Genomic DNA, 26,987 nt, shown 5'->3' with positions numbered 1-26,987 from the left:
TAAGTCGTGTCCAATCCTTTGCAACACCATGGAGTGCAACACGCCAGGCTTCCCTGTCCTCCACTATCTCCCAGAGTTTGTTCAGGGTCATGTCCATTGAGTCAGTGATACTAACCGTTTGATCCTCTGCTGCCCTTTTCTCTTACAAAACTACAATTGATTTTTGTATGTTGACCTTGTACCCTGTCATCTTGCCAGATTCACTTTATTAGTACTCATGGCCTTTTGTAGATCCCTGAACATTTTCTGCATGAACAATCGTGTCATCTGCAAATAAAGACCGTTTCACCTCTCTCTTAAGAGCATGTAACTTTCTTCTCCTTTTCTTTCCTTATTGTTCTGGCTAGGAGCTCCAGTGCAGCGTTGTAGTCAGTGTAGTCAAACAGATATCCTTGCATTGTTTTTGACAGGAAGGGGGAGTGGGCAGTCTTTCACCATTACATATGTTATGTTGGCTGTTAACTTGATCAAGCTAAGGTAAATTCCTTTCTTTCCCTAGTTTCCTGAACGGGTGTTGATTTCTTCCACTGCTTTCCTCACATCTATTGCAATGACTAAGTAGCTTTTCTCTTTTGTTCTGTTAATACAGTGAAACATATAGATTTTTCTTCAGCATGTGCAACCAGCCTTCATTCCTGGGATGAACCCCAGTTGAGTATATCATCTTTTAATATATTGTTGAATTCAATCTGCTAATCTTTTGTTAAGGAATTTTTAAAATTTATATTCATGATGCTATTGGTCTGTAGTTTTATTACAGTGTCTTTGTCTAATTTTGGTAATAGGATAATTCTGGCCTTGTGAGTGTGGGCATTTTTCTTTCTTCTCTCTTCTCTGGAAGAAGCTGTATACAATTTGCCTTGTGTATTCCTTAAATGTTTGGTAGTATTCATCAAAGCTGAGTCCAGCTCAGGATCACTTTCGGTTTGCCTACATTTTCATATTTTAGGAAACTTGTAAATGTGTTCAAAAGATTTAATCCTGGCTCTACTTTTACTTTTTTTTTTTAAACGAATTGTTATTGATTTCTTTTTATTGTGGTAAAATATTTAGAACAACGTTTACCATTTCAATCACTTTTAAGTGTATAGTTTATAGTTGCATTAAAGACATTCACACTGTTGTATAGACTTTAATTTCTATATACTGGTATTTCTCAGACTGGAAAATTTTTTAAGACATTCCATTTAATCTAGCATGTTAGCTTGTTTTTAAACATTAACTTTCCAGAAACTTCATACCCTTTGACCAACACCTTCCCATTTCCCCCCCTCTCAGCCCCTGGCAGCCACCATCCTACTTTCTGCTTCTAAGTGTTTAACTGTTTTAGGTTCCACGTGTAAGCAAGATCACTCAGTATTTCTCTGTCATCAATTAGTCCAACATAACCTTTTCTGTTAATGCAGTAGGTGAAAACATAATTTGATGTGAATGGCATTATGATAACAGTTATAATTTTACATATTCATACATAGTTTCATAAAGTTATGAATTTGAATTGTATTTTCATCTTGCATGTTGTTAGTGAGAATAAATCCTATTATTTGGAGGATTTTAAAACAAGGTTTTTAGGAAAAGGCTTGAAAAGTAGTATTTTATTGTATTTAGTTGGTGTAGCTCTTGATTCAGATCATGTGAATTCTAGAGTTGCCAAAGGGAGATGTTATGAACATGGTTTGAACTCACTCTCCACGTCTTTGCTGCTCATGAGTATTTCACGAGAGTATGCCTCAGCGCTAATTACATTTTGTTTGCCACTGAGTGGACTGTCACCAATAATGCGAGGGTGACAGCATTTTGTAAATAACTCCCCACACATAGGTCAGAATTACTTTAGAAAAACAGTAGTGCCTAAAAGGTAATGTTATAGAGTTTTTCTTGTACATACAGGAGAAAAGAATTCAGTTATGCTGCTATTATTTTAAAAAGTGTTTAAAACAAACATACAGAATAAATGGCATTGTATAAAATAACAAATTTTATTTCTATAAAATATTTTACACTAGCTGTACACATGCACACACCCACGCAGAACTTAACCACACATAGAGTAATTTCCTTTTAATAAATCTACCACATACTATTATATTACAATTTACAATATAGTTTTTGAAGACACAATGGGGAAAGCTTTGTCATTCATTTATAAACCTTCCATAAATTACAAAAGAAAGGCAGTCTGAAAAGTATGTATAAAGAGTAAAAACAATTTACAAGTGGACAAGAATTACAAAATAGTAACCATCAAATACATCTGCCAACAACTTTGTAAATCTGTTTTTGTTCAAGTGCCAATGGTGAAGATTGGTATGGAATAATTTTGAAGAGACTTAAATTTAGGATGTTTTTGGTGTGGCTTATGCATTATGTGGATTGCTTTACGTGTGTGCTGTTCATTGTTGACTGTGTATGGTATTTTGACAAATAATGAAAGTAACGTAAATCCATATGCCACAAAATGTAACACTGAAAGCAATGACTATTACCAGGTTTCTGGCAGGTTGGAGAAGTGTGGTACTTTACCAAAGCAATCTCCTCGCCTCTTTTTTGAATGATTTGAATAGGTAAACATTTTCTGTGTGTTGCCTGGCTTGCTTTAAAAGCTGAAAAGCCAGGATCTGAAATTGCACAGCCTGCACAACTTGGTTTCAAACCACTGTGTCTGTGAGGATGAGAGCGCTGAATGCACCACACATACAAAGTGTACACTGTAGTTTTTATTAGACAGTACAAATCATTGTGCATTTATAAGGCAGAACATCAAGGCGATTAAACTAGGAATTTCAAGACCAGAGTTAAAGTGAGAGTTATGCATTATGAGGCAAGCATTTTGAAAAGGGAGAGAGGTTGAAATCATTCCTTTAAGGGCAGATGACAAATGCACAAAGACTGGAATCCCAGGTAGGGAGTGAGCTACAAAGAGCTACTGGCTCCCTGCATGTTCACGAGACAGCCCAGCTCCCGCCAGAGCCCGGGCACTAATAAGAGCGGTGGGCGGAGGCGGGTGGGAGCACCAGCAGCTCTTTGTCCTGGCGCTGGGCTTAAAGTGGATGGTAGTGCAAAGAGCATTTCTCTACTGGTGTCAGGGGAGAAGATTGTTTTTTTTTAGGAAGTACTTGAGTCATGAAAGCCCTAGTTTGGAATTAAAGAAAATTACATAGATTTGGAAGTTGTCCGGAAGCACATGAATCATTTCACTGCACCCAGCTTTTTCAGCAGTTTCTTGCCTTTGGAAAGCAGCCCCTTTTTCTTTTTCGAGGACATTTCCCTGCCTCTCCCAGGACTACCAGTACCCATAGATGACGTAGGTGACCCCGAATGGAGATGTACTGTGGGGGATGGCGCTCTCCTTGCTGTACCTGAACCCTCAGGAGGAACCTAGTAGGTACATTGTTACAGTTTATTGAGTGCGCGAGCGCCAACAACATCCATCCGCTCACTCGGTAACATCAGAAACACCACACTGCCCCGTTTCCCACCAGGCAAGGTAAGGGTGGATCATTTCTTCTTTCAAGGGTTAAAGTATGCCATGAGAGGCTCACACCTCTCCCAGGGCATATCTCTTACAGGGGGTCTAGCCATCAATGTTGGGTTTCCAGTTTCTTTGTCTCCGGGGAGGGGGTGGCCATTGCTTTGGCAAAACAAAGCTAGGTAATAATTTACTTTGTAAACTAAGACCAAGAGCAGGAAAAAAAACAGTTATTTTGAATTAGGTTGAGAGTACTATTGGCCAAGTACCCATCTTAAACACAAAAGTAATCTTTAACACAAAACTTCTTAAAGTTTTGTTGTATATGAAAACTACTTGGGTATATAAAACCCTGACATTGTTGAGTGCATTCCTGGGTTAGTTAGTATACTGTAGAAACATTGGAGATGGCACACCGGTTGAAAGAAAAAAAAACTAAAATGAACCTTAATTACAATCAAAGAAAGCTTAAAGGCCCTTATTGTATGCTTTTGTTATTTCCAAGATATTAAAGATGTCTTTTTGTCAATATAGAGCACATGGTAGGACTTTGTACACATCAGTGCTTAATGCTGCTTTGCAAGAGCAGAACGATATGGGAGGCATGACAACTGGCCTCACCCACGTTTCTGGTCCTGGCATGCCTGAATTCCTCTTACTCCCTTACCTCACCAGAGCAAACCTCTCTCTAATATGAGTGTTCATTATTCAACAGGCAAATGATATGAGCCAAGGGGCTTCAAGCTTACTTGGATTTAAAATCAAGGTCTAATTCTAATGGAAAACACCTAGTAAAGCATCCCAAAGTACACCTGAAGATACCATCTATTCCATCTAATGCAATCGTTTGAGCTGCATGTTTCATTAAACTTAGTATTGCATTGGTATACCAACAGAGCAGTCTTCCACCAAACACTTTTGTGTTCAGGACACTCACTTGTGCTTTGAGGAGAAGCACCAGCTCTCCTGTAAGGTAGAGGGGTGGGCGCTTAAGAAAAAGCCGTCTGCTGCTCAAGCCAGCATGGGAAGTGTTCAGTGCCAACTCTAGATCACCTCTTGTTCACTACTCAGCTCGATCTCGAGTTGCATTTTTTTTTCAAAGTAAAATTTCCATAGTAAACATTTATTAGGTTGTGCTTTTTCCGAGTGGCTAACAATGCAATATGCAGCTTTAATTATGAGTAGACATTGGAACACTCTGTGTAAACAAACAATTAGCCTGTTAAGAAATATGTTCCCAATGTTGGCCTTTCAAATATTCTTAATGTAAATCAGAGGAAATAATGATTAAAGATGATTTATTTCACTGCAAATTCAGTTGCTTTACAACTGAGACCAAGTAATACTTTAGGTCCAATGGGTTTTTGAGACATATTTCTTTTTTTTTTTTTTAACCCCACAGTGAAGCCTTAAGTCTACCGCATTGGTCCAGTTAAGGTAGCTTAAGTTGGTATCTTTATAGGTATCTTCAGTTGCTCACTTACGTGAAGGCTACATTGCCTGATTAAGGTGTGAAATGAACACTCTTCTTCTGTTTCCAAGCAGATGAGCAAAGAAATAAAAATATATATATATAAAAATATAATATATAAAAACTCGCAGTGATGAAATAAAATAAAAATGAGACACTAAACATGAATGTAATCTAATAGGTATTTATGGTTGAGAAGTTCTCTGACCTTTGTTCAGAGGATCTGTTAAAGTCCTAACAGGGCAAACGATCATTACTGCCACTGAATCTATGGACTAGCCATCCCCTCCTCACTCTTGATCAAACTGAAATGTGCACCTAGGATGTAGGATGGGAAGTTCCTTTGTGAGTAAAGCAGGCTGATGAAAGGGTCATTTTGGTGGAACAAATAGACATGGTTAGAATTTTTGGGCACAATCCCCATGGAAGGGCAGAGAAAAAACTCAGGGTCTATGCTTTTCGGCCCAAGATATAAAAAGAGCAACGCACAGGCTGTATTAGACCATCTACAGCAGAGCGGGAGGGGGTGAAACATGCTGAGTGCTTGTGCTTACCCTTTTCGTCTTGGAGCGCATTGGCATGTCCTGCGAGTAGTGGGACGGCGCGTCGGAAAGGTAGACTTCTACATCATCAGGCACTTCTTCTAGGAAGTTGGAAGGTACGAGCCCTTTCTGCCCATTAAGCTCCCCCTAGCAACACAGAGATGAGAAAGAAGAATGACTGACTCTTGTTCCCAGAAACCCACTTCTTGCTTTTGCTAAAGAGATATAGCTCAGAGCAGTGAGTTTATCATGTTTCAAAAGTGGGAGAGCTTGGGACCCAGTGTTTCCTAACTCCCCTGGTCACAAGAATGACCTTGGCCATGTGCTTGAAGTGCAGGGTCACGCCCATCTCCCCCCTTCCCCCTCCCCACGCCAAGTCTCAATTTGGTCTACGGTGGAGCCGAAGAATTTGTTCCAGCCAAGAGGGCTGGGTGAGTCTTAGGATCAGCCACGCTTAGAAACACTCCTCGAGAGCATCTCACTTCATAGTTCTCAGCCCTGGCTGACCTCTGAGTCCCTAAGGAACTTGTAAAAATACCATTGCTCAGGCACGTTGAGAGAGGGGACCTGAGGGGTGTGGGGGCAGAGGCAGGATTGAAGGGACAGACCAGTTCCCCCTTGTATGGTTCATCCTATGCTTTACTACAGTCTCACTGTAAGGATCCACACAACAGAGGAAGACGAAACTGTCGATACCTCCTTAGAGGTGATTGCTTCAGTTGATACCTTTCTACTCAATAACATGCCTATGTGTGAGGAGACAGTAAATTAGCCAAGATGGTGGTTTCAGGCTCTCTCACTCCGCATAGTGTAAATAGTGACGATGTAACAGCTGAGATCATTTGTAGCACTGTGCACTGGCGTCATGAGGTACTCGCTTGGTCAAGGGCTACTTTGTGCAGTAAGCCTGTATGAGCGCCACCTAAAGAAAGCAGGCGCGTTACTGGTGCATCACGACTGTGTCAGCCATGGGAGGAGAGAGTGCAGCGTGTCTACTGCTACGGCTGCTGCATCAGCCAGCAGAGAGGTTGTGATGTGTTAGGTTATGCTATAGTTGCTGCGTCAACCAGGAGAGAATAACCGTGTCTGCAGTTCCTACGGCTCCTCAGGTCTTCTTCCAGCTTTACTACTCACACCTTGTCTACCATGGGTTCATCGAACAGTGCAGACAGTGTGAACAGCGAGACAACTGGCGCTATCAGCAGGATCAGCAATACAGCATGTAACCTAGACCAGCTGCACACCGGATATATCAAGAGGTTCACGGCCCACATGTCAGTCCCCCCGGTGCCAACTGCCCCACAGAACCCAAAACCAAGTTCAGAACTGGCCCCAGATAACATGGGAGTCTCTTTGTTCAACAGGTCTAGGAAATGACAATTTGAAAGTGACAGCTCACAACATCAAAATTAAAAATATGCATCCAAGGACATAACCAACAGAGTGTAAAGCAAACCTACATGATGGGAGAAAATACTTGCGAGTCATTGTCTAATAAGAGTTATAAAGGATATATAAAGAAATTCTACAGCTTTACAAAATAATTCACCCAGTTAAAAAGTGGGCAAAGAACCTGAATAGATATTTCTCACAAAAAGACATACAAAGGGTTAACAAGCACATAAAAGATGCTCAGCATCACTATTTATTAGGGAAACAAAAATCAAAACCACGTTAGGATGGCAATACTGGTGTAGATACAGAGAAGTTGGAACACTTGCATGCTATTGGTGGGACTGTAAAATGGTACAGTCACTATGGAAAAACAGTATGCTGGTTCCTCAAAAAATTAAAATTACTATATGATCCAACAATTCCACTTCTGGGTATTTACTTGAATTAAAAGCAGAGTCTTGAAGAGATTCTGGTATGCCTGTATTCACAGCAGTCTTCACAATAGCCAGAAGATGGAGTCACCCTAACTGTGCGTCGGTGGATGAATGGATAAACAATGTGTGGCTCAATGCAGTATTATTCAGCCTTAAGGAAGGAAAATCTGAGCTATGCTACCACGGTGATGAACCTCGAGGATATCACGCTAGGTGAATGGTTAAAAGAAGACTTGCACTGAATGATTCCACTTCCACGAGGTTCCTAGAGTAGTCAGTCATAGACACAGGAGAATGGTGGGTGCTGGGGACAGCGGAGACTTGGTATTTAAAGGGGACAGTGTTAACTTTGCAAGATGAAAAGAGTTCTAGAGGTGGATGGTTGTGATGGTTGTGCAACAATATGAGTGTACTTAACACCATCAAACTATACACTAACGAGTGATTAAATTGTGTTTTACGTGTTTTATCACAATCAAAATGAGTTTTTTAAAAAGAGGCAGGTCCAGGTACCTCCCATGTTTTCCTATGCAGTAATCCCTCCTGAGCCCCCAATCCACCTGCCCAGTTCAGCTATCACCTGCCTTCTGCTTTGACCTTGAAGATTCCAGTCTCCTGTTCACCTGTGACAGCTTCAGCCCTTCTTCCTCAGGCTCTCCTGTTAGCTTATTTTTCTCTGTTGGTGTTACTTAGAGACTTTCTAGGACACCTTTATCTTTTACTGTGCACGTGTCCCTGGTGATTTCTTCCACATCAAAGGTTACAGACGACATCAATACACAGACACTGGAATCTCTATACAGTCCAGACCTCCCAGTAACTCTTTAACAGCCAGCTTTTTTTTTTTCCCTCCAGCATCAGCAAATGACTTTCTTTGGGCGAGCACCAGATGGAGTAGTTGGCTCAGGCCTGGGGACTCTGTCCTGTGGAAACACAGCTTTACACACAAACCCCCATCAGTACGGTGCTCACAGCACAGCAGGCACCCGTGTGACCAGAGGCCCATACCCTCCCGCCTGTTCAGGCTTCCGGGCTGAGCCCTGCCCTGGGCTCACTGAATGGGGTGTGGGGTACTGTCTCTACAGTGCTCCCTCTCTTTTCTCCTGAGCCTCCCTCATACAGCTCTGTTAAATCACGTGTCAGCAGTGCACGTGATGCCGCTGTCGGATGTGATCACTAGAACATTCCAGGGGCATGAGTGCTCCTCCATCTTGGAGAGGCTCTGTAGCCTCAAGCTTAGTATTTCATGTTTTCCTCTCAACAGTGTCCCCTGTTTTACCCAGGGCACCCATCAGCTAAGGCAGAATCTTGAGATCTTCCTGGAAGATGTCCCAACTAACCATCTGAGCCCTCGGTGTCTGTCTGCCTCCGTTACCATCTCAGTTCAGGTCCTTATTCCTCACCTGGGTCATTCCATAGTTTGTACCCTGGACTCTTGGTGACACGTCACCAAGCCCCCTGGGACTCCCACCTCCCTTCAACAGTCCATTTGCAAAATCCTTGACTATAACTTTCTCTAAGAGAAACCTGACATTTCTCCCTCTTGCACACCCTTCACACTCAGATCTCTGGTCCTCTTTGAGCCTCATTTCTATGTTTGAGGCCAAATACAAACTGTCTCAAGACCTTACATTCAAACAGAATTGGATTACATTAGGCTAAATGGCAGTAAACATTACAACTGCTCCATTTTCTTCATGCACAGTCAGCACAAAGCCCAGTCATGCTCGCATAGTTCTCCTTCTTTGCTGGCTTTAATGCTTTTAGACTGCTATTGTGCAGCCAGTTTCCTTCTGACCTATCACAGTACATGACTTAAGAGTCTGGGTGTAGAAACACTGTACCATGCAAGCACTTGGTTAACACAGGCTAAGTAAGGGTGGAAGCATAATGGGGTGCTGGAAATCTCAAGTGAATGACTTCACTGTGGATGCTATGGATTGTGGAGGGGAAGGCCCAGGTGGACAACAGAGGTCCCTCCATCTACTCTCTGTTCATTATGGGATGTTTAGAACTGAGGAAAGACTGGAAAGAGATCACAGGAGTATATCCCAGAAAAAGCTCTTATGAGAGCTTTCAAGATTGCATGCAATGTCAGACAACACAAGTTTGGTGAAGCTTGAGATTTTTGGTATCAAGTTAGATAACCCCAGTTCTCATTTATCAAATAAGAAGTAATTGAGAATAAGTGGACTGGGCAGTCTACTCAGCAAATCAGACCAACAAAATAATACTAAAGCCATTTGGTGGAGATATAAATAAAAAGTGTACATTTCATATCAATTTAGATCTGATTCCTACTATCATGCAAAATTTAGGTAGGCTAGCCAAGAAAACAAAGAGATAAAACATAACATAGCAATGGAAACATGCAGCTCATAGTAGAAAAATATTTTTAAATAACCAGATAATACTATGTCCAGTTTTGTCTAGATGTTTGAAAATCTAAATGAAAGGTCTGGCCTTCTAAATATACATAGAGTCTAAAAAAATTGACTCAATAAGAATATAATCATTTAAGCAAATGAAAACTTTTGTACAACCGCATCCTAAAAAAGACAGTGAACCTAAAAGATCTTTTAGACATAATCTTCATATAAGACCTAACTGTGTCATTTTAGCTGTCCAGATCATGAAAAATACTGGAAGTTTACCAGTTCATTCACAATTCTAGCATAATCCTGATACCAAAAGCCATATAAGAGATATTCCAAAAATTATATTCCAATATAACTTCTGGAACATAAATATAATTCTGAATAAAATGTTAGCAAATCAAATACAGCTCTTTAAAAATAATTGTAAAAAATAGTGGCATACCATGGTCAATTATTTACTGAGAAAAAAATAAACTTACCAAATGAAAACAGGATACTTAACACTATAAAGACCATCTCTGTATTGATAGTCTAGCCTACCACATAACAGTGTAAAGATTAGTGATATTCCTACTAAAATACATAATGTCAAGGACCCCCTATCCTCACTATTCATAATTGTTCTAAATGATGCGGTAAGACAGTAAGAAGAGATGACTGATAAATATTGAAAAAAGACAAAATGTCTTGACTCAGGGAACTCAAGAGAACCAACTGATGACAATGGATATAAATGCATCCAGAAGAAAGATTTGTAGGGGAATATAAACGTGCATGCAGATAGATAGGCACAGAGAGCACACACATACACACACACAAAATGCACACATACCCACGCATGCAAATATGTGGACATGCCCATATACATACATACACATGCACACACATTCATACCTGTTTGCATGTATGCATATATGCACACATATATGTGTGTTGCATACATATACACAAAACAGATACAGACATATGTATACACACATTTCCAAGATATTTTCTAAATAACCAGTACAATATATACCAGAAAAATCATAATAGCAAGAACATAAGAATGAACTGTAAAAGATATATAAGGATGTGTAAGAATAAATTCATGAACAGATGAAAGGAAAAACTTAGAAAAACTCAGACACACCTATTTTAGAGTTGAAAGACAATGTCATGTTATCTAAAAACTCCCGTTTCCTCTAAAAACTAAATGCGCCTCTAAATAAAGTACTATGGCTTTGTTGTGGGGTAGGATCCTAGTGAAGAGATCCCTCCCAAATATGAAAATGAATTATAAAAACACAATAATTGAGAGAATCAAGTAGCATGAGATATGGATACAGTCTAGGTTCTGTGTACCTAGGAGTGTCCTACACATTCTGTGTACTAGGAGTGTAGTACACAGAAGAAGGGTGGGATTTTTAAACAGTAGGAAAGGATGGATTATTTAATAAGTGGCATGGGGACATTAGTTTTTCTAGTTAGAAATAAAGTTAGACACTTGAGATTTACATGTGAAAATGAAGCTATCAAAGTGAAGAACCAAGATAAAATGATTATTTCTATCACCTTGAAGGACTTTTAAGCATGCCTCCCAAGGGCCGAAAAACATAAAAATCTACATAAAAATTTAAAACTTCTGCTTCATAAAAGAAAAGACAACAAAACCACACACAAAAAGGAAAATTTTTAAAGCAGATGATTATCTAGAAAAAGAAATATTTGCAATGTAGGGACAAAGTATTGAGACAGGCTTGGACCTGGAACCTGGGACCTTTTGCTGCAGTGTTTGCACCTGGTGAAACATCTCCTCCAGCATCAAAACACAAAGAAGCTGGAAGGAACTGAAACCACCTGCATGCAAGGGATCAGTTAGGGCAAATTACGGACACCAAGGTACAAAGAGAGCAAAAAACCCAACAGCCACTTCTGAAGAGCCCAGAGTAAAAGTAGAGGTTTGAGAGCAAAAGCAGGGTACCTCACATGCCCCCTGCACACACCACCACCTAAGGGGTGGGCAAACCACCTAAGCTACCCTTCTGGTCTGACCCCTGGACACACCTCTACCCTCACCCCATGTAAGGAACACGCTCGTCCCCCTCATCTGAGAGCAAGCAAGCGAACCTGTTGTTTGCTGCCTCAGTAAAGCCTTACCTGAATTTTTTGTCTGACCTCTGATCAATTTCTATTGGTTGGGGAAGGCCAAGAACCCTGGTTGGTAACAGCATGAACAGTCTCACTAAAAACTATTCTCTTAAAAATCAGAAACTGGGGCCCGGTCGGGGAGGGGGAGAAGGGGTAGGGAGGGGGAGGGAGAGGCGACCCGGGAGTCGTTGTGGGCCGCGGGCCGGACCGGGTCCCGGGAAGGCGGGAGCCAGGGACGGGCCGAGGGGCTTGGCGGGCCGTTAGCGGGCCGCGGCGGCTGTAGGGTCTCCTCCCCTGCCGGACTTGGGCGCCCCGGCGCTCGGAGCCTCCGGCGCTGTACCCACCCCGCTCCAGCTCGCGTCTCCCTACTCCAATTAGAGCAACCGGACGGCCATGGAGGCCGAAGAGACGATGGAATGCCTTCAGGAGTTCCCTGAACATCATAAAATGATCCTGGACCGATTGAATGAACAGCGAGAGCAGGACCGGTTTACTGACATCACCCTGATTGTCGATGGACACCATTTTAAGGCCCACAAGGCTGTTCTGGCTGCTTGCAGCAAGTTCTTCTATAAATTCTTTCAGGGATTTACTCAGGAACCTTTGGTGGAGATAGAAGGTGTTAGTAAAATGGCCTTTCGTCATTTGATTGAGTTCACATATACAGCAAAGTTAATGATACAAGGAGAAGAAGAAGCCAATGATGTATGAAAAGCAGCAGAATTTCTACAGATGCTAGAAGCTATCAAAGCCCTTGAAGTCAGTTGCATCCTGTTCTTGGTTGCCAATATCTGGCAAGATCTGTGAGGGATCAGAGATGTTACCCTACTTGCAAGCCAGCAAATTATCCTGCCACGATTTCACGGATGCTGATAGAAGATAACAGGATTTGTAGAAACAAAGAAAACTCAGCTCCACTAGAGGAAAATACCACAGGGAAAAGTGAAGCAAAAAAAAGAAAGATTGCAGAAACTTCAAATGTTATCACTGAGTCGTTGCCATCTGCAGAATCTGAACCTGTTGAAATTGAGGTGGAGATCGCCGAAGGCACCATCGAAGTGGAAGATGAAGGCATCGAAACGGAGGAAGTGGCTTCTGCCAAGCAGTCCATAAAGTACATTCAGAGCACAGGTTCCTCTGATGATTCCGCTCTGGCATTGTTGGCAGATATTACCAGCAAGTACCGCCAAGGCGATAGAAAAGGACAGATTAAAGATGAAGACGGCTGTGCCTCTGACCCCACAAGCAAACAGGAACACATGAAATCACACTCCACTGAGAGTTTCAAGTGTGAAATATGCAATAAAAGGTATCTTCGGGAGAGCGCATGGAAACAGCACCTCAGTTGTTACCACCTTGAAGAAGGTGGAGTCAGTAAGAAGCAGAGAACTGGGAAAAAAATACACATATGTCAGTACTGTGAGAAGCAGTTTGACCACTTTGGACATTTTAAAGAGCATCTTCGAAAACATACAGGTGAAAAACCTTTTGAATGTCCAAATTGTCACGAACGATTTGCTAGAAATAGTACCCTCAAATGTCACTTGACTGCATGCCAGACTGGAGTGGGAGCGAAAAAGGGGAGAAAGAAGCTTTATGAATGTCAGGTCTGTAATAGTGTGTTTAACAGCTGGGACCAGTTCAAAGATCATCTGGTGATACACACTGGAGATAAACCCAACCATTGTACTCTGTGTGACTTGTGGTTTATGCAAGGAAATGAATTAAGGAGGCATCTCAGTGATACTCATAATATTTCAGAGCGCCTGGTAACTGAAGAAGTTCTTTCAGTAGAAACACGTGTGCAAACTGAACCTGTGTCGTCAATGACTATTATAGAACAAGTTGGGAAGGTGCATGTGTTACCACTGCTCCAGGTTCAGGTGGATTCAAGACAAGTGACTGTGGAACAGGTCCATCCAGATCTGCTCCAAGACAGCCAAGGGCACGAGCCACACATGAGTGAGCTTCCAGAGCAGGTCCAGGTAAGTAGTTACCTAGAAGTGGGGCGAATTCAGACTGAAGAAGGTACTGAAGTCTATGTAGAGGAGCTGCATGTTGAACGGGTAAATCAGATGCCAGTGGAAGTACAAACTGAGCTTCTAGAAGCAGACTTGGGTCAAGTGACCCCTGAAATCATGAACCAGGAGGAGAGAGAGCCTACCCACGCAGATGCTGCCGAGGCTGCTATAGAAGAACACGAAGATGCTGAGGATTTAGAGACCAAATCAACAGTGGATTCCCAAGCTGAAAAGGCAGGAAATGAGAACAGAACACCTATGCCAGTTTTAGAATGAAATAACAAATGCACATATTTTTAAATTTATCAGTTTTTGAACTGATGATGGGCAGTGTGACTGTCCTTATGCTAACAGACATGTGGACCAAAGTTAAACTCTTTCCTGTTGTGCTGAACTGTTTCTATGGAAACAGACTGATTTCCCCCCACTTGCCACAGAGGAGGGATCTTTCCCATAAGTGAATGGGAAGCTTTGAGAAGTATATTTCTGGAAAACTTAAATGGATTATACTCTTATTATATAGTTGGGTACGAATGTATATTTTCATTGTGGTAAGAGTTCTTACTCTCTTTCCCTGGTCATGTCCTTTCTCAAGTTCCCCGCCCCCCGATGTTGTAAAATCAAACGTAAAATCATTAGAATACAAGTTGATGTATTCTGATGCATGTTAGAAAATTTGAATATATAGGAAACAAGACTGCTGAAGAAAAGTGCATTGTTACTGTGCAGTTAAATTTTGGCTTCTGGCTTCCTTTAGTTTGAACAACATTCTTGTCTGCCCTGACTGATGGTCATAGACGTCATCTCTGCAAACGGTGGTGACAAATTGCTAGAATGTTTAAAAAACACACACACATACACCCATGTGTCTTTTCAAAACCAACTAAACTTCTATAAAGCATCTCTAGTTCTTTTAAAATTTGTGTTGTAAGCAGTGTAGGTGATGCTGTAGTACTTTATATATTTTTTCTTATAATGACAGCTACCAATTCTTTTTCACTTAGGTTGAGAAATTTCATTTAATGGCAGCTGAAGGGCCATTTTCAATTGGGAAAATTCATTTATATCTGTGGTAAACTTTATTTTGATGAAAAGTTGCACTAATATTTTACCACCAGATGAAAACAAGATGAGCATCATTTAAAAATTAATGTATTTAAAATAAAGTACAGAGAAAAACATGTATATAATATATCAGGCTTTGTTTTGAATGAATCTTTTCCCCCAGTCCTTAATGTAAAGATCTTGTGCTATAACTTTTAAAGCCATACAAATAAGAGTGCTAAACTGTGGACTTTAAAGTAGGTGTGTAAATATTTTTAATCAGTATTACTTGGTAAATAAAATATAACAACAACAGAAAATAAACCAATATGCTATTTTCTTTACCTGTTAAATATTGGGAGATATTTACATTTTTAAAGTAAACTTTAAAATTAAAAAAAAAAAATCAGAAACTGCAGCAGAGGAGCTTTGAAATACCACATGTGCCTAATGTTGTAAAATCCATTTGACCCCAAGAGAAACCTGCCTTGTCAGGACTTGAGAGTTTCTTGATTAGGTGTCTGGCTGGGGAGGTGCCACTAAGATGACCACCCAACACGCCTGCCTTCTTTTCAGGAATATCAGGAGATCCGCTCTGCTGGCCCAGGGCAGAGCCAGGACTCCCCCATCCCTATCCCAGAGTCTGGGTCCACAGGGCTGTTAGAGGGAGGAGCTTGAGATTCTGTTGAATTAATTTTGCTTCTTTGTATTTCTTCCTCTCACCACTTGAAAATGTATTACCTATGCACTAAATGGGGCTTCCCAGGTGGCACTAGTGGTAAAGAACCCGCCTGCCAATGCAAGAGACATAAGAGACTCGGGTTCCATCCTTGGATTGGGGAAGATCCCCTGGAGGAGGAAATGGCAACTCACTCCAGCATTCTCACCTGGAGAATCCCATGGACAGAGGAGCCTGGCAGGCTAGAGTCCATAGGGCTGCAAAGAGTCGGACACGACTGAAGTGACTTAGCATGCACGCAGGCACTAAGTAATCCAGAAAATTAAACTGCTTGGTAAATTTTTGGGTGAAAGAAATAGTTAATGTGAGCATGTGAATACTCTTCCTTTGTCAACAGCTCATATGCATTGAAAATGCCCCTTTTAAAGAGAAGTAACAATGAAGATCACAGAACTGCCCTCCCATATTTTATGTGCTCAGCGAGGAGGACAAGCACATTAGCCATCCTTTCAGCAAGCCAGGTAAAGTTCATGCACAATTTTAGGGGAAAGAATAGACAAAAATATTTATATATTTGATGCTTCAAAAACTTACATAATAAAATCCATCTTCATCAATTTCACCAAAAACAGTAATAATATCTCCTGTGCAAAATGTAAGTTCAGCCTGTAGAGACAGAACATAAAGTTAATAGTGTTTTCCTAGATATAGACGTTGCCTTAAAAAAAAAACTTCATGATTTCTGGTATGATTTCTCTTTTTTTTCTTATTGTTTTGATATGAACCTACACTTTCAGTCAGATAAGGAGGAAGGGCACATATCAGATGAATGGATGCCTGTGTTCCCAGTCTCTTAGAAAGTAAGGACAATTCAATATGAGGCCAAGTCTCCAACAGAAGGGCTGCCGTGCTCCAATTCTCAGCCAGAATTAAGATCATCCCCAGGTTCTGCTGGTGGTGCGTCTTTACAGCTAGTTAAATAGTTAACTTAAAAACCACAGAGCCTTCAGATGCGCCCTGCAGTGTAGGGACCATTGCACAAATACCCTTTCACTGAATATATATAAAAACATTGTATTTAAACATCATTTAGTAAATGTCTACTACATGCCACGCTCCAGGTTAGAGGTGGGTGCACTGACTCCAGCAGAGGATACCAGAAAAAAATTGCATTTTGATCTCTAGACATGAAAACAGTTCATTTCTCAGAGCCATTAGGCATCATATATACATTAAGCCAGGCTTCCCAGGTGGCTCTCCTGGTAAAGAACCTGCCGGCCAACACAGGAGACACAGGAAACACGAGTTCAGTCTCTCTGAGTCCGGAAGATCTCTGGCAGGAGGGCATGGCGATCCACTTCAGTGTACTTGCCTGGAGAATCCCACAGACAGAAGGGCCTGGTGGGCTACAGTTCGTAGTGTCACGAAGAGTCACACATGACTGAAGCGACTTGGCATGCGTGCACACATTCATCAAGCCAATACAGAAATTTGAATCCACCTAAGCTCTGAATCTGAACCACAAGCTGGTCACCCATCGGGTACAACAGAAATACCAAGGACCAGGGATTTGTATACATCTTGTCTAGAGCCAGACTTTATTTTGGGGGGCTCCAAAATCACTGCAGATGGTGACTGCAGCCATGAAATTAAAAGACGCTTACTCCTGGGAAGGAAAGTTATGACCAACCTAGATAGCATATTGAAAAGTAGAGACATTACTTTGCCAACAAAGGTCCATCTAGTCAAGGCTATGGTTTTTCCTGTGGTCATGTATGGATGTGAGAGTTGGACTGTGAAGAAAGCTGAGCGCCGAAGAATTGATGCTTTTGAACTGTGGTGTTGGAGAAGACTCTTGAGAGTCCCTTGGACTGCAAGGAGATCCAACCAAGGTATCCTTTGGAAGGAATGATGCTAAAGCTGAAACTCCAATACTTTGGCCACCTCATGGGAAGAGGTGATTCATTGAAAAAGACTCTGATGCTGGGAGGGATTGGGGGCAGGAGGAAAAGGGGATGACAGAGCATAAGATGGCTACATGGCATCACCAACTCAATGGACATGAGTCTGAGTGAGTCTGAGTTGGTGATGGACAGGGAGGCCTGGTGTGCTGCAATTCATGGGGTCGCCAAGAGTCAGACACGACTGAGTCACTGAACTGAACTGTCTAGAGCCAGACGTCCTGGAATGTGAAGTCAAGTGGGCCTTAGGAAGCATCACTACGAACAAAACTAGTGGAGGTGATGGAATTCCAATTGAGCTATTTCAAATCCTGAAAGATGATGCTGTGAAAGTGCTGTGCTCAATATCCCAGCAAATTTGGAAAACTCAGCAGTGGCCACAGGACTGGAAAAGGTCAGTTTTCATTCCAATCCCAAAGAAAGGCAATGCCAAAGAATGCTCAAACTACCACACAATTGCAATCATCTCACACGCTAGTAAAGTGATGCTCAAAATTCTCCAAGCCAGGCTTCAGCAATACGTGAACCGTGAACTTCCAGATGTTCAAGCTGGATTTAGAAAAGGCAGAGGAATCAGAGATCAAATTGCCAACATCCACTGGATCATCGAAAAAGCAAGAGAGTTCCAGAAAAACATCTATTTCTGCTTTATAGACTATGCCCAAACCTTTGACTGTGTGGATCACAATAAACTGTGGAGAATTCTGAGAGAGATGGGAATACCAGACCACCTGACCTGCCTCTTGAGAAACCTGCATGCAGGTCAGGAAGCAACAGAACTGAACATGGAACAACAGACCAGTTCCAAATAGGAAAAGGAGTGCGTCAAGGCTGTATATTGTCACCCTGCTTATTTAACTTATATGCAGAGTACATCATGAGAAACGCTGGACTGGAAGAAGCACAAGCTGGAATCAAGATTGCCGGGAGAAATATCAATAACCTCAGATATGCAGATGACACCACCCTTATGGCAGAAAGTGAAGAACTAAAGAGCCTGTTGGTGAAAGTGAAAGACGAGAGTGAAAAAGTTGGCTTAAAGCTCAGCATTCAGAAAACTAAGATCATGGCATCCAGTCCCATCACTTCATGGCAAATAGATGGGGAAACAGTGGAAACAGTGGCTGACTTCATTTTTCTGGGCTCCAGAATCCCTGCAGATGGTGATTGTAGCCATGAAAAAGATGCTTACTCCTTGGAAGAAAAGTTATGACCAACCTAGACAGCATATTAAAAAGCAGAGACATTACTTTGCCAACAAAGGTCTGTCTAGTCAAGGCTATAGTTTTTCCAGTAGCCATGTATGAATGTGAGAGTTGGACTATAAAGAAAGCTGAGAGCCGAAGAATTGATGCTTTTGAACTGTGGTGTTGGAGAAGACTCTTGAGAGTCCCTTGGACTGCAAGGAGATCCAACCAGTCCATCCTAAAGGAGATCAGTCCTGGGTGTTCATTGGAAGGACCGATGTTGAAGCTGAAACTCCAACACTTTGGCCACCTGATGCGAAGAGCTGACTCATTTGAAAAGACCCTGATGCTGGGAAAGATTGGGGGCAGGAGGAGAAGAGGACGACAGAAGATGAGATGGTTGGATGGCATCACTGACTCAATAAATGTGTTTGGGTGGACTCCAGGAGTTGGTGATGGACAGGCAGGCCTGGCGTGCTGCAGTTCATGGAGTTGCAGAGTCAGACACAACTGAGTGACTGAACTGAACTGAACTGAACTGTCTAAATAAACTGCTCCAAAGAGTGGAAATCTAATCCTTCTGAAGGCAAATGCTTGTCAGTTTTCCCAGTGGTCCTAGGATACCAAGCCTATGTGCACAGAGAACATCCAGCTTTTCTGCTTGATTTTCCTTCTGTGTGTGTGTGTGTGTGTGTGTGTGGTGGTGGTGGGGGTGTCATTGGCCACATGTCAGAGGTTTTGCTTTCTCTCTCCAGGATGACCCATCACAGCAGGTATGGGTCACAGGGTGCTGGTCCAGGAAAACCCTATGTCAGTGGCTGCTAGTGCCCTGAGTGTGTCATCAGGCTCGCGACCTCTCTCCTGCCCTCCTGGCTCTCTCATTCCTGGTTGAGTAGCCCTTCCCGTGCAGGTTCCAGGGAAGGGAGGGAGGGAGGGTGTTGTGGGCAGAGGTACCTCGACATCAATGTTGGGCGAGCTCTCCCTCGGGTCATAGTCGTACAGGGCCACCATCCTTCGTGTCGACACTGAGTGCTGCCTCCCGCTTCTTCTGTTTCTCTCTGTTCACATCACAAGAAGAACACCATCATGAAGTGATTTCAAAGCCAGTGGCATTCCCTCTCCCTTGACTCGGTCGGTGAAGCCAGGTCACATGCGGCCAGGGTGGCTGAGATGACTGCTGGGCTCTAGTGCTGGCCAAGCCGGGGAAGCCCCCAGGCTCCCTACACTAACACTGAAATCCAGTCTAGCCCCACTTCTTTCTCTCTGTGTACAGGAACAAGGAAGACTTAGAGCAGGGAATTCACTCCAATAGTCAATCTAAAGGGCTTGGAGTGGCACGAGGTGCGTGTGAGGGGGCCGGGGGCAAGTTGTGACCCAGCTCAGAGGAACGCCATAAACACCAGGTCAAAAATGCTGCCCATGTGGCTGCTATGAAGATGATTCTCACTCAGATTATTCTCGCTCAGACCAGAGGCACAGCCACCAGTCTGTCATCAGAAGAAGCAAGAGTCTCTAGAAAGGGGTCCCCTCTCTACCCATCTCAGAGGTTCCTTTCCCTCTGTTTCCTCTAGTGCCCTCACTGTACTTTTAACAGCTGTCCCTGAAATGATGCCACTTGAGGAGAAGGCTCTGGGGGAGGTCCCCTCCTGCTGCCTGGCTATGATCTGCCCTAGATGGAGCCCTGGGCTCTATATCAGCATAAGAAGGGAGGAAAGAGGAAAACCCCACACAGAGCATCTGCAAAAACTCCGAAAACAGCCATTTATAAGAAGGGCCATTGAAGAACCATGGGATCTGGCCCAAATCGTCGAACTCCCTGGCAAACCTCCATTGTTGGGTTCCTAAATGACGGTTCTCCTGGAGAAAGTTGGCATTGAGGCCTTTCTCCCAAACACAGCCATCTTTTGCCTAAGATTGATTTTTGGAATTCAATGCACAAAAATGAAAACTCCTAAAGACAAGTGTTTTGAAAGCATCTAAAGTGAATTAAGCAGCTTTTCAGGGGTCTGCGGCAGGCATAGGGCTCGTCGTGTACATGTGCAAAATTCAACCCTCCTGGTCAAGAATCACTGCTTTTATTTGAAATAAGCAAGCACACCTTTGCAGGACCTGCATGTATGTTTCCTGGATCAAATTACAGTGGTAACCAGAGGTTAATTACAGTGTTGCTAAACTGCTCATTTCACAGGGGAACTCTATGTCAGTGGCATTAAGGCTACACATGTACTGTATTGAGGTGTAATTTACATACAATATGACTCAGTCTAGTGTCCATTCACTTTAGTGAGTTTTGATAAACTCTACGGTCACATAACCACCACAACCATCAAGATATTGAACAGTTGTGTCACCGTCCCCCAAATTCCTTCATGCCCATTTGTCACCTCCAACCTAGGTAACCACTGATCTGTTTTCTATCCCAATAGTTCTGCCTGTTTTAGAATATTGTTTAAATGGCATCTCACGGATGTAGCTTTTGGGGACTGGCTTCTTTCCTTTGGACAGTGCATCTGAGATTCAGTCATGTTATTGCATGGATCTATAATTTGTTCTACTGTTATCAGTGAGTAGTATCCCATTGTATTGCTGTACCATAGCTACTTTATCCATTTACCAGCCAGGAAACATGAGTTCTTTCTGGTTATTGGTGATTTTTCAAAAGTTATTTTTGGTTGCGCTGGGACTTTGTTGCTGCGTGCAGGCTTTTTCTAGTTGAGGCGAGTGGGGGCTACTCTTTGCAGTGCGAGAGCTTCTCCTTGTGGTGGCTTTTCTTGTTTTGGAGCATGGGCTCTAGGGTGCATGGGCTCAGTAGTTCAGGTGCACAGGCTTAGTTGCCCTGTGACACATGGGATCTTAGTTCCTGGACCAGCGATCAAATCCATGTCCCCTGCACTGGCGGGCAGATTCTTAACCACTGGATTGCTGGGGAAGTCCCACTCAGAAATATTTAATTTTGATGACATCTGACACAATTTTTCCCCATCTATTTCCCATGAAGTGAAAGGGAAATAGATGGGGGAAACAGTGGAAACAGTGTCAGACTTTAATTTTTGGGCTCCAAAATCACTGCAGATGGTGACTGCAGCCATGAAATTAAAAGACGCTTACTCCTTGGAAGAAAAGTTATGACCAACCTAGAGAGCATATTGAAAAGCAGAGACGTTACTTTGCCAACAAAGGTCCGTCTAGTCAAGGCTATGGTTTTTCCTGTGGTCATGTATGGATGTGAGAGTTGGACTGTGAAGAAAGCTGAGCGCCGAAGAATTGATGCTTTTGAACTGTGGTGTTGGAGAAGACTCTTGAGAGTCCCTTGGACTGAAAGGAGATCCAACCAGTCCATTCTGAAGGCGATCAGCCCTGGGATTTCTTTGGAGGGAATGATGCTAAAGCTGAAACTCCAGTCCTTTGGCCACCTCATGCGAAGAGTTGACTCATTGGAAAAGACTCTGATGCTGGGAGGGATTGGGGGCAGGAGGAGAAGGGGATGACAGAGGATGAGATGGCTGGATGGCATCACTGACTTGATGGACGTGTCTGAGTGAACTCCGGGAGTTGATGATGGACAGGGAGGCCTGGTGTGCTGCGATTCATGGGGTCACAAAGAGTTGGACACGACTGAGTGACTGAACTGAACTGAACTGAACACGATTTTTAAAATATATCATGTATGGCAAAACCAATACAGTATTGTAAAGTAAAATAAAATAAAAATAAAATTAAAAAAAATATATATATATCAAAACAATTGCTGCCTGATCATTACACAGTTTTTCTCCTTTGTTTTCTTCTATAAGTTTTGTAGTCTTCATTTTTATATTAAAGACAGTGTCCATCTTGAGTAAGTTTTTCACTACAGTGAGAATATGGCTTGAGATTCACTTTTTGCCTGTGGGACTACCTTTTCTCAATTGAATTGCATTTTTACCTCTGTCAAAAATCAGTTGATCATGGATGTGTTGATCAGTTTTGTGGGGTGGGGGGGCCGTGCTATCCTGTTCCTCTATGTGCCTGTCCTTTCTTCAGTACCACATGGTCTTGATCAGTTTGCCTTTATAGTGAGTCTTAAAATCAAGTTATATGAGTTTTTCACATTTTTCTTTTAAAAACGGTTTCAGTGATTTTTAGTTTCTCTGACTTTTCATATGCATGAAAGATTTAGCTTATTGATTCTATATAATGCTTTGCACGGACCTTGACTGCTGTTTTGATGACTGTATAGGTCGGATTGGGGATATCTGACATCTTAATGTCTTAGCAATATTAAGTCTATGAACATCCCGTCTCTATTTACTCAGGGATTCTTTGATTTCTTTCATCAGTGTTTTATCATTTTCAACATACGGATACTGCGTGTATTTTGTTAGACTTAACCATATTTCACATCTTTGTTGTGTTATTGTACACAGTATTACTTTTTCAATTTAAATCTCAAATTTTTCATTGCTAACCTATGGAAATGCAATTGCTTTTGTATCCATTGACCTTACTAGTCTCACTTGTATTCTAGGAACTGTATTTATAGATTCTCTGAGATTTTCAAAGTAGGTTTCCATGTGATCTTTCCATTCTGTGTACCATTGCTCCCTGGCTCTCCTTGTACTGCACATTCTAGCATGCAGCTGGAAAGGAGAGATGAGCGTGGACATTGTAGCCTTACTCCCAGTCTCAGGATGAAAGCTTCCAGTCTTTCACCATGAGAAATATTGCCTCAACATAAAAGGGGCAAGCAGGTATCTCAGCTTGGTTCCCTCAACTAGTCTAGGGACTACTGAATAAAAAGACATTTAATCCAAGTGATCATGTAAATCAAGTTTCTTTTTTTTAGCAGATTGCTCCTAGACTCTCTGGGTCTGTGGTGCACGAGCCCATTCCCTCTTTGAAGAGGCACTGTTGACTTCAGGAGAGGGGGCAGCGATGCAAGGGAATGGATGGTGTGAAGGCCCAGAGAGCCGTGGTCTCGGGGATTTAATCTGGGCAGTTTATTCATATGAAACCTTGACTATTAGACATGGGTTTCGACTTGAGACAATGAACTCATTAATACCAAAAAGGTTGAGATATTTGATTTTGTGTTTGTCCTTAAAATCATGCATATTACTTGAGCCACTGAACTTTGTCTGGAGTGTGATTTAGAAGTGAATCCAGAGGAGGCAGTGGGGTAGACTGGGAGTTTGGGATTAGCAAATGCAAACTATTACATGTGGGCTTCCCTGGTGGCTCGGTGGTAAAGGCTCCACCTGCCAATCCAGGAGACACAGGTTTGATCCCCGGGTTAAGAAGATGCCCTGGAGGAAGAAATGGCAACCCACTCCAGGATTCTTGCCTGGAAAGACCCATGGACAGAGGAGAGCCTGGCGGGCTACCATCCATGGGGTCGCAAAAGAGTCAGACATGACTGAGCATGCATGCAATGCACGGCAAACTATTACATATAAGACAGATAAATAACAAGGTCCTACTGTATAGCACAGGGAACTATATTCAACATCCTGTAATAAACCATAATGGAAGAGAATATAAAAAAGAATGTATATATGTGTATAATTGATTCACTTTGCTATACAGAAGAGATTGGCACAACATTGTAAATCAACTATAAGTCAATAAAAATAAATTTAGAAAAAGGTTAAACAATAGAAAAGAAGTGAATGTAACGTTTTGAAGTATTACAACTTTATGAATGCCATGAGTCTTTCTGTCTACAGTTATTTAGAAAAAGGAGAGGCCTTTTGAATGAGATTTTCCTTGCATGTGGAAAAATTAAAGATCATAAATGTAATGTTGCTGAAAAGAGTTTTACTGTTTGCTCAGTGGTTCTAGACAAACAAAAGAATTTAGCATCCAAACTAAAGGGTAAAAATCTTTTATGTCTTTGGATAAGCAGAATTCAGCTGAAGAATGGAAAGCATACCACTATCCAATCATCCTTTGAAATTTATCATAGATAGTCAATGTGCAAAGTAGTACCAGTGTCCTGGTGGTCCAGTGGCTAAGACTGCGCTCCCAAAGCATGGGGCCCAGGTTGGGTTCCTGGAGGGCCAGGTAGATCCCACAGGCTGCAACTAAAGATCCCACATGCTACAATGAAGACACGGAGCAGCCAAGTAAATAAATATTAAAACAAACAAAACCCAAAGTATATTACCAGTATCAGTCCATTCATGCTGAGATAACAAAGTGCCACAGACTGGGGGCTGAGACAGCAAACATTCATTTCTCACAGTCCTGGGGTGGGGGAAGTCCAAGATCAAGGTGCTGGCTTCAAAACGTTACATTCACTTCTTTTCTATTGGTGTCTGGTGAAGACCTGCTTCCTTCCTTCCTGGTTCACAGATGACTTCCTGTTCCTTGTGTCCTCACATGATGGAAGGGGGAAGGGGCTCTCTGGGGTCTCTTTTATAAGGGTGCTAACCCCATCCATAAGGGCTCCACCCTCATGACCAGAACACTCCCAAAGGCCCTACCTCCTAATAAACCATCACATTGCAGATTAAAGTTTCAACACATGAATTTTAGGGAGACACAAGCATTTCATCCACAACAACCCCAAAATGTTTACTTTCTAAATGTGATAGACTCTTAGTAAGCAAGGCCATACTTCATCTTTCAGGAGAAGATCATCTGTGTTTTCATAAACATTTAGATGCCTGTATGTCTGTATCTCAGGACGATTAAAACCTTGGTTTACAGAATGGGTTTTGCCCAAGAAAATCTGATGGTTAACACTCAGATTTTGGAGACTTCCCTGGTGGTCCAGTGTTTAGGACTCTGCACTTTCAATGCATGGGACACAGGTGCAGTCCCTGGTCTGGGAACTAAGATCCCACATGCCTGGTGTGGCCAAAAACTAAAATAAAATGGTTAAGTGACAAGGATTTACTGTGTAGCACAGGGAACTATATGAAATATCTTTTTAAAAAAACCAAAGCATTCATTCCTCTGATCAGCACTGCCTCCTGCCCTGAGTTGGTGGTTTTTTTCTTTTCAGTAGTTTAAAATATATATATTTTAATTTTTGGCTTGATCATCGCAGTGATCTGGGGCTACTCTCTAGTTGCAGTACTCAGGCTTCTCATCGTGATGGCTTCTTTTGTTGTGAAGCATGGGCTCTAGGGGGCATGGGCTTCGGTAGCTGTGGCTCCTGGACTCCAGAGCACAGGCTCAATAGCTGTGGTATGTGAGCTCAGTTGCTCCAAGGCATGTGGGATCTTCCCGGTAGAGGGGTGGAACCTGTGTCCCCCGAATTGGCAGGTGGACTGTCCACCACTGAGCCACCAGGGAAGCCCTGGGCTGGTGTTTTGTGCTACAAAACCCTGGAGAAGGCAGGTGCCACCTGGCCTGCAGGTTCACAGGTGAGCAGGGTGTGGCCTCTTACCTATTTTCTCTACAGGTGTGTTCAGAGGGAGGAAGCCTTGTCTGAGAAGCTGGTCCATCATCTCTTCATCATCTGCCTGGATTTCAGAGACCATGTTACAGGGAATAAGGCCAAGCCGGGCACAGGTTTCCCCGCGGTAGAATCCATCAGCGTCTTTATCACCATACACCTGGAGTCATGGGAAGAAGGCAAGGCATTGGGGTGGCTGGTTCAGAAACAGATCAGCTCTGTTCACCTAGAGTCACAGTTAGTCAGACACTGACATGAAGAACACGGAAAATCGCTGCTTGTGGGCATAAGTGTGTACACATAGCCCTCACCCTAAAAATCTGTATGTCTAAGAACCTGTTTCTCCTCCAGGGTTTGGATAGCCTCTGGAGCTCTCATTGACCAGGGGGCTGCCTGGCGAGGCCAGGGCTCTGCTAGCTGAGTGCATGTGTGTGAACGCACACAAGTTAACCACCCCCCATACACACACATGCAAGTGCAGTGTAAGAGATGATTCCTCCGTAAGGAGACAGCGCCACTGTCTGGCATTCTAGAAGTGAAAAACCTCAACTCACAAAGGGATACTGTGCGTACCATTCTGCGGGGTAAGCATCGCCATCCTTTAGAGTCCGTTTTAGTTAGCGACCTCTTTCAAAGGTTACTGTCAGCGCCCTTTTGGAAATTTGCAAACTTGGGGTTCCAGGCCCTTTCCCCTCTCCTAGGGAGCATCCCACGTCTTCCTCTGACTCCAGACTCAGGCTCCTCCCCTACTACTGATAGGAGGCTGAATGTCAAATACAAGAGAAAGTAGCCTATCGTTTTGAGGTGTTAAGGCAGCTGTCCCCAAGTTTTGTGGTATCAGTAACTGGTTTCGTGGAAGACAATTTTTCTGTGGACTGGGGGTGGCGGTGGT

At 42.6% G+C, this 26,987-nt stretch overlaps 2 protein-coding genes across 2 annotated transcripts in view; one reads left to right on the top strand and one right to left on the bottom strand.

The window, feature by feature from the left end:
- Nucleotides 1-1,955: 1,955 nt before the first annotated feature.
- Nucleotides 1,956-26,987, bottom strand: part of RIMBP2 (RIMS binding protein 2) — a 130,032-nt gene continuing 105,000 nt past the window's right edge. Inside the window, exons 17-21 of the mRNA XM_040251596.1 lie at nt 26,087-26,255; nt 19,666-19,769; nt 16,158-16,229; nt 5,495-5,629; nt 1,956-3,378 (exon numbers count right to left, since the gene is read on the bottom strand). Of these exons, the coding sequence (XP_040107530.1) occupies nt 3,190-3,378; nt 5,495-5,629; nt 16,158-16,229; nt 19,666-19,769; nt 26,087-26,255 (669 nt within the window). The 3' untranslated portion in view covers nt 1,956-3,189. The remainder of the gene's footprint in view (nt 3,379-5,494; nt 5,630-16,157; nt 16,230-19,665; nt 19,770-26,086; nt 26,256-26,987) is intronic.
- Nucleotides 12,201-14,548, top strand: LOC120871554 (zinc finger protein 131-like). Its single transcript, XM_040251595.1, has 2 exons — nt 12,201-12,583; nt 12,715-14,548. Exons 1-2 carry the CDS (start codon nt 12,552-12,554, stop codon nt 14,114-14,116), a joined length of 1,434 nt encoding a protein of 477 aa, XP_040107529.1. The 5' UTR covers nt 12,201-12,551; the 3' UTR covers nt 14,117-14,548.

The sequence above is a fragment of the Oryx dammah genome, unplaced genomic scaffold, assembly GCF_014754425.2.
Source record: "Oryx dammah isolate SB20612 unplaced genomic scaffold, SCBI_Odam_1.1 HiC_scaffold_12, whole genome shotgun sequence".
Lineage (NCBI taxonomy): Eukaryota > Metazoa > Chordata > Mammalia > Artiodactyla > Bovidae > Oryx > Oryx dammah.
Note: the sequence above shows the minus strand (reverse complement) of the source record. Positions and strands in the feature narration are given on the sequence as shown.

Excerpts from the sequence above, each read along its gene's own strand:
- LOC120871554 (XM_040251595.1), top strand. The coding sequence starts at position 12,552 with ATGCTAGAAGCTATCAAAGCCCTTGAAGTCAG. Across the intron at positions 12,584-12,714 it reads ATCAAAGCCCTTGAAGTCAG|AAACAAAGAAAACTCAGCTC; the intron begins TTGCATCCTGTT and ends CAGGATTTGTAG.